The sequence below is a fragment of the Chinchilla lanigera genome, unplaced genomic scaffold (assembly GCF_000276665.1).
Source record: "Chinchilla lanigera isolate Chin_1 unplaced genomic scaffold, ChiLan1.0 scaffold00029, whole genome shotgun sequence".
Lineage (NCBI taxonomy): Eukaryota > Metazoa > Chordata > Mammalia > Rodentia > Chinchillidae > Chinchilla > Chinchilla lanigera.
The window spans coordinates 2,422,849-2,433,502 of record NW_004955430.1 but is presented as its reverse complement, the minus strand read 5'-3'; the positions used below and the strand labels follow the sequence as shown (position 1 = coordinate 2,433,502).

Genomic DNA, 10,654 nt, shown 5'->3' with positions numbered 1-10,654 from the left:
GAAGCAAGCCCAGTGGCTGGGATGGAGCTTGGAGGATGTAAGCAAGGGCTATGGAGCTGGGAACCTGGCAGTCCCTGGGGGCTGGGCTATCATAGTGTCGCGGGCCTGGGCACAGGGTTAGTCTGTAGGGATCGCTGCTTATGGGAAGTGCCGAGGCAGAGAGCAAGGCGGCACCCAGCCAACTCCCACCCCGCCTTTCAAATTCTGACCTCTGATCTCTGACCTCTCCTTTGGGCTATCTTCTCCACTGTCACTTCGCTGGAGCCTGGGGACCTATGTGTGTGAACATCTCTCTGAGAAAGCTGTCCACACCTCAGCTGGGAAAGTCTCCCCAGACGGGTACTGGCCAATCTGACTTGAAGGCGAGTGGCCAGCTGAGGCGGAGGGGAGTGGCAGGTGGATGGGGTTCTTCCCTGCCGCCCTTCCTCCTCCCGCCTGCCTGCTTGCCCGCCCAGGCTGGGTGGAGCTGCCGCCTTATAAGTAGCTGGCCTGGTGGCAACAGAGCAAACTACAACTAGGGCCCGACCAGAGGGCGGTCTCTTCCCCAGCATGGCCCCCTTGGCCTGGGCCATCTGCTGCCTCCTGGGGGGCCTCCTGCTTGGAGAGGGCAGCCCCAGCCCCGGCCCCAGTGCCAGCGTGCCCCGCCTGCGGCTCTCCTACCGAGGTACTGACCCGTGCTGCCCTCTTTTTATGAATGTTGTATGAGTGCCCCGGGCTCCAGGACAGCCAGCTGGCCCTGGAAGGGGATGCCCAGGCCCCCCACAGCCCTTGGCAAAGGCTTCCAGGACAGTGCTGGGGATGACCCAGGGAGGGCCGGGGAGGGAGGCAGGTCCCGGGAGCCCCGGCCAGACCAGGGGTACAGGGGAGAGGGAGACACGTGGAGTCTGGGAGACCCAGGCAGAGACTGGGCAGGGAGAGGGGCAGAGGGGCAGGTCTGAAGGGTCTGCGTGGACAGTAGGGAGGGAGCGGCAGCCTGCCTCATAGGGAGGGGAGGAGCCTCCTCCACCTCTTGCAGCCTGCTCCCCAGTTGGCTTTATCATCTCCCTCCAGTCCCTCTCCACCCGGGAGCCCAGGGAGCCATTCTTCCTTCCTCCACTGCCCGCCAGGGGGTGGGGCCTCCTCTGTCCTTACCTGGCTTGTGGTGCTGCAGCTGCCCAGCCTCCTCGGTGTCCCTGAGACACAGGCTTGTGGCAGATTTCTCGTGGGGAACAGAGTGGTAGTCACCTTCCCTCAGGAGCCCTGGTCAGAGGCCAGAGATACAGGCACGCCATGGAGCTTTGAGGGGACAGGTTGCTCCAACCTGGAGGGTCCGAGGGGAAAAGCGCTCCTGCGCTGGGAGCTGTGGTTTAGGGGTCAGGCTACTACAAAAAGCCCCCAAGCTGGCTGTGGTGGTACACTCCCGAAATCCCAGCACTCTGACAGGATGAAGCAGGAAGACTGCAAATTAGAGCCCAGCCCGGGCAACTTAGTGATGAACCAGACCCTGTCTCAAAAATACAAAAGAATGGAGGGTGTCACTCAGTGTGAAAAGCCTGGGTCCAATCCCCAGAATCACACACACACACAGCCCCAGTAGGGAACATTCCCTAAGGTATAGACAATCCGGGAGGGCTTCCTGGAAGAGGCTGCTGATGAGTGTGGGGATGAAGTGGGGTTAGGGCTGAGGTGCTCCTGTAGGGAAAGGCATATGGTATTCGGGGGCCTATGTCCCCTTCTCTGTGTCCCCCACCCTCCTGGCAGCCCATGCTGCCACATCACCTCCACCTCAGCAGTCAAGCCCTAAAGACCCGTGTCAGGATCCTAACTCCTGGGACCCTTGATTTCAGACAGCTCCCCTCCTGCCTATGGAGCTCGAGAGGCAGCATTCACAGGGAGAAAATCCTTCCTGGCCAGAACCCTGAGCTGCAGGCTGGAACTCTGTCCAGCCAGGCTTGGCCTTCCCCGTGCCTAGGTCCTTGCCAGATGTCCCTGTGCTGAGGGCGCACTGTCCTGCCTGTCCACCTCTGCCACACAGCCAGCCTTGCTCGCTGCTCAGACCTACCCACCCTTCTTCCAGGTCCCTCAGCACTTTGCTCAGCTTGCTGCCCTAAGTTCTGTCAGTAGGGCCATCTTCCCCAGGGCCTGGCAGGGGGACTAAGAATGGAGGAGTGGGAGGCAGGTGGCTGGGTCATGGGACTGGGTGGCGGCTCAGAGCCTCCTGTCCCACTTGCCCCCAAGGGCCATGTGCCCATTGCCTTCCAGCAGCACTGTGGATGGGAACATTTTCATGCATGCGTGTGTGTGTGTGTGTGTGTGTGTGTGTGTGTGTGTGTGTGTGTGTGCGCGCGCATGCGTGCATGCGTGTGTGAAGGCACAGCTGGGGTCTACCACCTCCGCCCTTTGGCTGGGGAAGTGGGCTGATCCACCACCCTCTCCTCCATCCTAGACCTTCTGTCTGCCAATCGCTCTGCCATCTTCCTGGGCCCCCGAGGCTCTCTGGACCTCCAGGCCATGTACCTGGATGAGTACCGGGACCGCCTCTTTCTCGGGGGCCGCAATGCCCTCTACTCTCTGCGGCTGGGCCAGGCATGGCCAGACCCTCGGGAGGTGAGCTGGACGGATGGGGGGAGGTGGGGAAACTGGGGGTATGAGATGAGGGGAGTGCCTGGGGTCACCAGGCTGTGTTCTAGGTCCTATGGCCACCGCAGCCAGGACAGAGGGAGGAATGTGTTCGAAAAGGAAGAGACCCTTCGGTGAGTGCTATGGGAGGGTCTGCTCCCCACCTCCAAGCCCTAGGCCCTGACTCGAGGGTGGTCTGCAGCTGCTCCCTCGGGGCTACCTTCAGAGGTTTGTGAAGGATGTCACTCCTACCCACTTCCTGAGCTGATCAGCCAGGCCGGGCTGAGACTTGGAGCGGGGAGATAGAAGGCTCCCCCTCACCCCAGGCTCCACCCTTCCACCTCTCTGCCAGATGGAGTGTGCCAACTTTGTGCGGGTGCTGCAACCCCACAACCGGACCCACCTGCTGGCATGTGGCACTGGGGCCTTCCAGCCCACCTGCGCCCTCGTCACTGTTGGGCATCGTGGGGAGGTGAGCCTGGGCCAGCCCCGCAAAGGACTTTGAAGTAGTGACATTTCCTCCCTGCTGCCTGAACGGTTCCCATTGAGCTTGAGCGGGGGCAGAGGCACCACAGACCTAAAAGGCTCCTTTGTGCTGCATGCTGACCCCAGTAGAGGGGCCTGGAATGAGGGCACCTTCTATCCACCCCCACTCTCTAGCCGCACGCGAGCGAGGGCCACTGCCTGGGTGGGGGCTAGGGCTGCTTCTCCAGGTGACGCCTCCCTCTTCCCCCAGCACATGCTCCACCTGGAGCCCAGCAGTGTACAAAGTGGACGGGGACGGTGCCCACACGAGCCCAGCCGTCCCTTCGCCAGTACCTTTGTAGGTGGGTGATGCCAGGCCAGAGTGGGCACAGGGCGGGGGGAAGGGCAGCCTAGCCCCTCTTCTGCTGACCCTGCCCCTCCCAACTCCAGGTGGGGAGCTGTACACCGGCCTCACTGCCGACTTCTTGGGGCGGGAGGCCATGATCTTCCGAAGTGGGGGTCCCCGGCCAGCTCTGCGTTCAGACTCTGATCAAAGTGTCCTGCATGGTGAGGCAAGGCTGGCTGCGGCCTGCCCCCGCCCTTGGCAAGAGAGGAGATGCTGGAGCGGGGAGGGGAGGCCGCTGTCCTTCCTGGGGCTCCCGCCTCCAGTGGGTCCCCATGCTGCGTCCTGTCCCATCTGGATTCAGCCCCTTATCCTCCCCCGTGAACCCCTCTCCCCAGCATCACCCTGTCGTTCTCCCAGATCCTCGGTTTGTGCTGGCTGCACGGATCCCTGACAACTCTGACCAGGACAACGACAAGGTGTACTTCTTTTTCTCGGAGACTGTCCCATCGCCTGATGGTGGCCCAGGCCACGTCACTGTCAGCCGTGTGGGCCGTGTCTGTGTGGTAAGAGCTGGGAAGGGGTGGTGAAGTTCGAGAGCCCTGCTGCAGGCCCTTTCCTTGACTGTGTGCCTGCCACTGGGAAACTGAGGGGAAGATGAGGAGGTGACAGTCACACCTCCCCACAATGGTGAGGGAGGAGCAGAAGGAGGTAGGACCCATCCCGTGGGGGCCACGGCTGACTCTGGCCCCCACCCCAGAATGACGCTGGTGGCCAGCGGGTGCTGGTGAGCAAATGGAGCACCTTCCTCAAGGCCAGGCTGGTCTGCTCTGTGCCTGGCCCTGGAGGCGCCGAGACCCACTTCGACCAGCTGGGTAAGGGCACGGCTGGGCAGGCCTGTGTGCCGGGAGTGGGAGGACTCAGAGCTGCTGAGGGGCATCCTGGCAATGAGTGCTCCCGCGCCCCTTCTGTGTCCCAGAGGATGTATTCTTGCTGTGGCCCAAGGCAGGGAAGAACGTCGAAGTGTATGCACTGTTCAGCACTGTCAGGTGGGCACACGTGGCCTCCCGGGACCCTACCATCACCGGCCCCATCTCTGCACTTCTGGTCCCTCTGTTGAGCCTCTGCCTTCATGTCCCATCCTCGCTGTGGGTCCCTTTCTTTGTCCCTGACTCGGTGGTTCTGACTGTATTCTCTGTCTCCCTCTCTTTGCCTTTGCTCAGCGCCCTGGCTTTTCAGTCTCTGTCTGCAGCATGCACTGTCACCTCTGTCCTGCCTGTGACAAGAACCCTGGCCTGACCCTTCCTGTCCTTGGCAGTGCTGTGTTCCAGGGCTTCGCCGTCTGTGTGTACCACATGGTGGACATCTGGGAGGTTTTCAATGGGCCCTTTGCCCACCGAGAAGGTCCTCAGCACCAGTGGGGGCCCTATGGGGGCAAGGTGCCCTTCCCCCGGCCCGGCGTGGTGAGTATCCGCTTGGCAAGGGAGGCCTGAGCAGATGCCAGGAGGCACTCCTCTTTGGAAAGCCCAGGTCCACGTGCAGCCCTATGGCTGGGATGGTTGAGGCTCCGGTAGGCCTGGGTGGGGTGGAGTGTGGTGGGAGATGGGAAAGGTTGGTGGGCAGAAACAGACTGGGGGGGCATGCCATGCCAGGGGACTTCAGGTGCTCCCTTTGCTGCTGCCTGCAGTGCCCCAGCAAAATGACTGCAAAGCCAGGACGACCTTTCGGCAGCACCAAGGACTACCCGGACGAGGTGCTGCAGTTTGTCAGAGCCCACCCCCTCATGTTCCAGCCTGTGCGGCCTCGGCACGGCCGGCCTATCCTCATCAAGACTAACCTGGCCCAGCTGCTGAGGCAGATCGTGGTGGACCGTGTGGAGGCGGAGGATGGGACCTATGATGTCATTTTCCTGGGGACTGGTAGGAGGGCTGAGAGCAGGTGGCTGGGGGGGGGGTATGTGGGCCCCTCTTATGTCCCCTGCTGACCTCTCCAATGCTGCTCCAGACTCAGGCTCTGTGCTCAAGGTCATGGTTCTGCAGGCAGCAGGCTCAGCTGAGCCTGAAGAAGTACTTCTGGAGGAGCTCCAGGTGTTTAAGGTGAGCAGGGGCTGATGGAAGGGCCTCCAGCCTGTCCTGGGGTTGAGGCTGCATACAGAGAAGCCGGAGCAAGCCAGGGGAGGCCTAAAAGTGCTGCTATACGCCGCTATTGAGGTCTTACTGATGCTTCTGATTGTCTAAGGGGCCTACAGCCACAGTCTGTGGGCTGAGAGTGGCTCCCTGGGAGGGGTGACCAAGCTGAGCACCTCAACATAGTCCTACAGGGCACAAGTCACAGTGAGGAGGCAGCTGAAATCCCCGAGTCTCCAAGGGTTCTGCTAGCCCCCCTGTAGATTCAGGCAGTGGGCTGTCTGTTTGGGGGACTGTTTGCTCTACTGGACACCAGGTGGGTGATTTGGGACAGCACCTCCTTTCTGGGGCACATGACTGAGAGAGGGGTCACTGCAGTGCTATGCTTTGAGTTAAGCCTCCCACTTGAGGCCAGTGAGGAAGAGGGGACTGTTTTTGTAACCTGATGTCTAGGAAAGATCATCCAGCCTTAGCTGCAAAGAGGTGCGCTGAGCAAGCTGCCAGACAGGTGGGCCCACCTAGGCCTTGAAGGAGGCTGAAAGCAATGATGCCGGGAGGGTCTCATCCCACCCCACCCACCCTGAGATCCTACTTCTTCCCCAGGTGCCAACACCCATCACCGAGATGGAGATCTCTGTCAAAAGGGTAAGGGCAGCTGCCCCCTTCTCACACGTCCCCTGCTCCTTGCCCCTCTGCAGCCCCCCTGAGTGCTGCTATAGTGTGCTGGAGAACTGTGCTGGGCAGCCCGGTTCGGTCTTGCCACAAGGGCCTAACCAGCTGGGAACTGGGCTTCTCATGTACGAAGCAGTGGGCAGTGAGTGGCGCTGAGAAAACAAGATAAAGACAGAGCCACAAAGCCTGTTCTTTTCTTTTTAAAAGTCCAGTTCTGGAGGAAGGTGAAATGCACTTGGAAACAAAATCCAGATTTTAGATCAAACAAGGGAGCCACTTTTATTTTTTATTTTTATTTTTTTTTGGTTTTTCTCCGGTACCGGGAACCGAACTCACGACCTTGCGCTTGCCAGGCAGGCACTTTTGCCGCTGAGCTAAATCCCCAGCCCCTAGGGAGCCACTTTTAGAAGCTTGCTGTGTGCCATTTTGCAAATGGCAAAACCATACCCACTCCAGTTGGTAAATTCCAACTTCCTATACAACTAGGATTGCTTAAAGTACAGCTCCAGAATCAGAGGCCAGTCCAGTGAAGGCTACTGGGGTAGAGGGCAAAGGCCAGCAGCAGGGAAGCCTGGAAAAGTTCCTTAGACAGAAGATCCTGGACACACCCCAACTCTTCCACATCCTACCACAGGATCTATTATATGGTGGGTGGGCGATAAACATCTTTGTTTTTGTGAATGAATCCAGGAGGTTCTAGAAGACTTCCCAAGCATGGCAGAGTCTCAGGAAACCCACAGGGTTGAGAGCCTTGCTGCTCCTTGAAGCCCAGGATCTCTATAGGCTCTGCTTATGTTCCTCCCCAGCAAATGCTGTATGTGTGCTCTCAGCTGGGTGTGGCCCAGCTGCGGCTGCACCAGTGTGAGACCTACGGCAGTGCCTGTGCAGAGTGCTGCCTGGCTCGGGACCCCTACTGTGCCTGGGACGGTGCCTCCTGTACCCGCTACCGCCCTAGCCTGAGCAAGCGCCGGTTCCGCCGGCAGGACATCCGGCATGGCAACCCTGCTGTACAGTGCCTGGGCCAGAGTCAGGATGGTGAGTGGGTCCCCGCTTGTCCTGTGGCCTGGGCATCCTCCTTGTGAGGAATCGCCTCAGACTGATCCTGTTGTATCAGTTTATCTGTGCAGCTGCAATCAGTGCACGTGTAGGTTCCTGGGATGCAGTGATGGGCTTGGGGATGGACAGATGTGTTCATCCTTATCATACTAGTGGGTTGTGGGAGTCAGTTGGTGGCCCTGGGGGCCTGGGTCCCATAGTTCCCAAGGTGATCCAATCTGGATCTCTCTGCAGAGGAGGCTCCAGGACTAGTGACCACCAGGGTCTACGGCACTGAGCACAATAGCACCTTCCTGGAGTGCCTGCCCAAGTCTCCCCAGGCTGCCGTGCGCTGGTTCTTGCAGAGGTCAGAGAATGAGAGGCCTGACCAGGTAAGGAAGGACCCTACCTCCAACCCTCACCTCCAACCCCAAACCCTACGCCCTCAGCCCGATGAAGGGGCTCTGGGGCAAAGACAAATCTGCTAAGATCAGTCTAAGAAAAGTGCGTATTAGGCTCCTGAGGTGCCTAGGAGGAGGTGTCCCTATTTCTGCCTCTGGGTATGCCCAGGCCAAAGGTGGCTGGAAGTCCTCCAGGTTAAGAAGTGGGTAACAGAGGTGGAAGAGAAGAAAGGGGACTGTGACAGCCCCGAAGTCCCCCATGCTTACGCTTGTGGCCCACCTTGGAGGGGTCTCTTCCCTAGGGGTTCTTGTCCTTTTCTGCACCAGGCCTGAGTCCCTGATCACTGGATCTTGCCCCACCTCCACAATTCCTGGCTCCACACTTCCTCCTTGGAGAGCAGCTATTTGCCCAGGCCATGTCCTCCCCTTCCACAAGAATCTGTCACCACCCCCACCCCCGTCCTCTCATCCCCCAGATGGCTGCAGTCTGGGACTTGAGGCTGGGCGTGGGCTGGGCAGGGTGAGGAACGATTCTCCCACGGGGAAGGGGAGGGAAGAGGAGGGTGTTGATTACAGGAGGGGCTCTCCCTCCAGCCTGGGAACTGGGGGAGGCCAGCCTTGGGCCAGCTGTGGTGTTGGGCACTGAGGAGACTCCCTGGGGTAGGAAGGAGCAATGGGATGAAATTGTGCAACACTAACCACCCAAGGAGTCTCCCTCAACACACAGAGACAATCTAAGGCTTAGGCAGAATTCCGAGACACAGGCTGGGATCAGAGCCACACTCCTGCCTCCTACACTGAAGTGGGCACTCAGCCCACCCAGGCTGGGGCTGTCAGCCTCACTGGGGAGTGAACAGGGCAGATCAAGACAGGGAATCCCACCTGGTCATGGAAGTGTACAAGCCTGCAGATACGCTTGTGACCCCTCTGCTTCCTGGGCATGTGTGCTTGGCTCTCTGAAGCCAAGATCTGTCCCCCAGCATTCTGACTAGGGGAGAGAGTAGTCATGTAAATGTTTGAAAAGCCTTTCCAGCCCCTTTCCTGGGTTATGGAAGGTGGAGTCCTGCCTACAGTTAGCTCACCGCCGGGGTCTGGGCCCCACCAGGCTGCTGGTGCCCCCTGGGAAGGGGAGGATGGGCAAGGGGAAGTACCCAAGCACTGCGTCCTGAGGATAGCAAGCTTAGAAAAGCGGGGGCAAAGGAGCTGATGGCACAGGTTCTGTCTCTCCTCTATCCCCTATGCCCTCTCCCCACTTGTCAGGTGAAGACAGACGAGCGAGTCCTGCAAACAGAGCAGGGGCTGCTTTTCCGCAGACTCAGCCGCCTTGATGCTGGTACCTACACCTGCACCACACTGGAGCACGGCTTCTCCCAGACTGTGGTCCGTCTGGCTCTGGAGGTGATTGTGGCCGCACAGCTGGACAGTCTGTTCCCTGCAGGGCCGAAGCTGGAGGAGCCCCCAGCCCGAGGAGGCCTGGCCTCTGCTCTACCCAAGGCTTGGTATAAGGACATCCTGCAGCTCACTGGCTTTGCCCACCTGCCCCAGGTGGATGAGTACTGTGAGCGTGTGTGGTGCAGAGGCATTGGGGAGCATTCAGGTTCTTTCCGAAGCCGGGGAAAACAGGCCAAGGGCAAAAGCTGGGCAGGGCTAGTGCTGGGCAAGAAGGTAAAGAGTCGGGGCCAGGCTGAGCGCAATCGGACACCTCGGGAGGTAGAGGCCACATAGAAGATGGCCAGTGGGGGTGGTGGTCAGGGGAACCCAGCAGCAACCTCCAGCATCTCCCACCTGCCCAGCAAAGGCAGAGGGAGCCAGGATGCCTGATTGCTTCTTAAGGTCTCTCAGGAAAGACTGGTGGCCTGAGGGAAGGGCCCTGTGCCTGCGGCCTGTTCCCTGCGGCCTGTTCCCTGCCCCTCTTTGTGTTCTCAGTCTCAGATCGAAGCTGGTACACTCTGGCCCCTGGAGCCCCAAGGGAGCTGCCATTTGTTCTCAGAGATGGCCTGGCTTCCGGAGCACATTTCCGGTTGTGCCCAAGGCAAGAGGGGTGGGTAGTTCTTTCCCAGCCTGCAGAACAATGGGCATTCTAAGTGACCCTCAGAGTGGGTATGGGGGTAGCTCTAAGGAAATATGTGGGCAAGGGTCCTCAAGCAGCCCAAGGAATGTAGAAGTAGCCCTTAAGGTAGTACCTATTAAGAAAAGAGCTGGGGAGGGAACGTAGAGGTGTTGAGAAAGTAGAGCAGTGACCCCCTGCCCTTTCACGCCATGACAGGTTGGTGGTTCCCTGCCACAGCCTCTCACCGCTTCTGTATCTCAGAATTACAGAGGCATCGGCTGCTGGTTATCTGGGAGTGGTCTGGACCTTGGATCCTGCTTTACAAACCAGGGGGAGGGATCTCACAGCCTAACCTCCCTTCCTCAGGCCCCAAACTGTCAGGCCAGGTTTGCTGGGATACCCACACCTCCTGACAGATTCCACCCCCAGGACCCCTTACCATTAGGTTCCTATGCTAAGAAGTAGGGAGAGGGGTAGGATCTACGGCAGTGACATCGAACTTTTTAGAGCTTTTAATGATAAACAGCCCACTGCGGCAGATGTGCTATATGTTTACCACCACTGACCTAGGGAATGTCAACCCCCCTCTCTGTGATGGGGAGATGGGGAGAAGTGAGCTGGAGAAGTATAAGGGTGGGAGGAGTGGGCTACCTTTCCAGAGCAATCCAGGTGCCCCACACCTGGGAGGGTAGCAATGTGGAGGCTCTGTGAGCTGCAGCTGGTGATCATTATTGGAACCAGGACTTTTTCCAGGACCACAGAGAACTGAGAAGCTATGGACATGGAAGGAGGGTGGGAGACCCTCAGGCTGGGCAAGAAGCAGGTGTCTTTAAGAACTCAAGTTGATATTAATTAGTTCAGGAGCCACTGGGAAGACCAGATGTTCCCTGGAGTCTGTATTTTTTGTTAATTAAAAGCTGGCCTTTCTTCCTCCCTCCCTCCCTCCCTCCCTCCCTCCTTCCTT

The 10,654-nt window shown here is 59.1% G+C and overlaps 1 protein-coding gene across 2 annotated transcripts in view; it reads left to right on the top strand.

Annotated features, from left to right (window-relative positions):
* The first annotated feature begins 501 nt into the window (after window positions 1-501).
* The window catches only part of Sema3g (sema domain, immunoglobulin domain (Ig), short basic domain, secreted, (semaphorin) 3G), a 23,155-nt gene continuing 13,002 nt past the window's right edge, over window positions 502-10,654 (top strand). Inside the window, exons 1-16 of one of the 2 annotated variants that reach the window (XM_005387318.2) lie at window positions 502-664; window positions 2,426-2,586; window positions 2,670-2,732; window positions 2,951-3,070; window positions 3,335-3,425; window positions 3,514-3,630; window positions 3,827-3,972; window positions 4,167-4,281; window positions 4,386-4,455; window positions 4,725-4,869; window positions 5,094-5,325; window positions 5,411-5,502; window positions 6,136-6,177; window positions 7,011-7,239; window positions 7,495-7,631; window positions 8,901-9,038. In XM_005387318.2, coding sequence (XP_005387375.1) covers window positions 550-664; window positions 2,426-2,586; window positions 2,670-2,732; window positions 2,951-3,070; window positions 3,335-3,425; window positions 3,514-3,630; window positions 3,827-3,972; window positions 4,167-4,281; window positions 4,386-4,455; window positions 4,725-4,869; window positions 5,094-5,325; window positions 5,411-5,502; window positions 6,136-6,177; window positions 7,011-7,239; window positions 7,495-7,631; window positions 8,901-9,038 — 2,013 coding nt within the window. In that variant the 5' untranslated portion in view covers window positions 502-549. Of the gene's footprint in view, window positions 665-2,425; window positions 2,587-2,669; window positions 2,733-2,950; window positions 3,071-3,334; window positions 3,426-3,513; window positions 3,631-3,826; window positions 3,973-4,166; window positions 4,282-4,385; window positions 4,456-4,724; window positions 4,870-5,093; window positions 5,326-5,410; window positions 5,503-6,135; window positions 6,178-7,010; window positions 7,240-7,494; window positions 7,632-8,900; window positions 10,570-10,654 lie in introns of those variants that run through there. The other variant, XM_005387316.2, reaches the window with a different exon arrangement.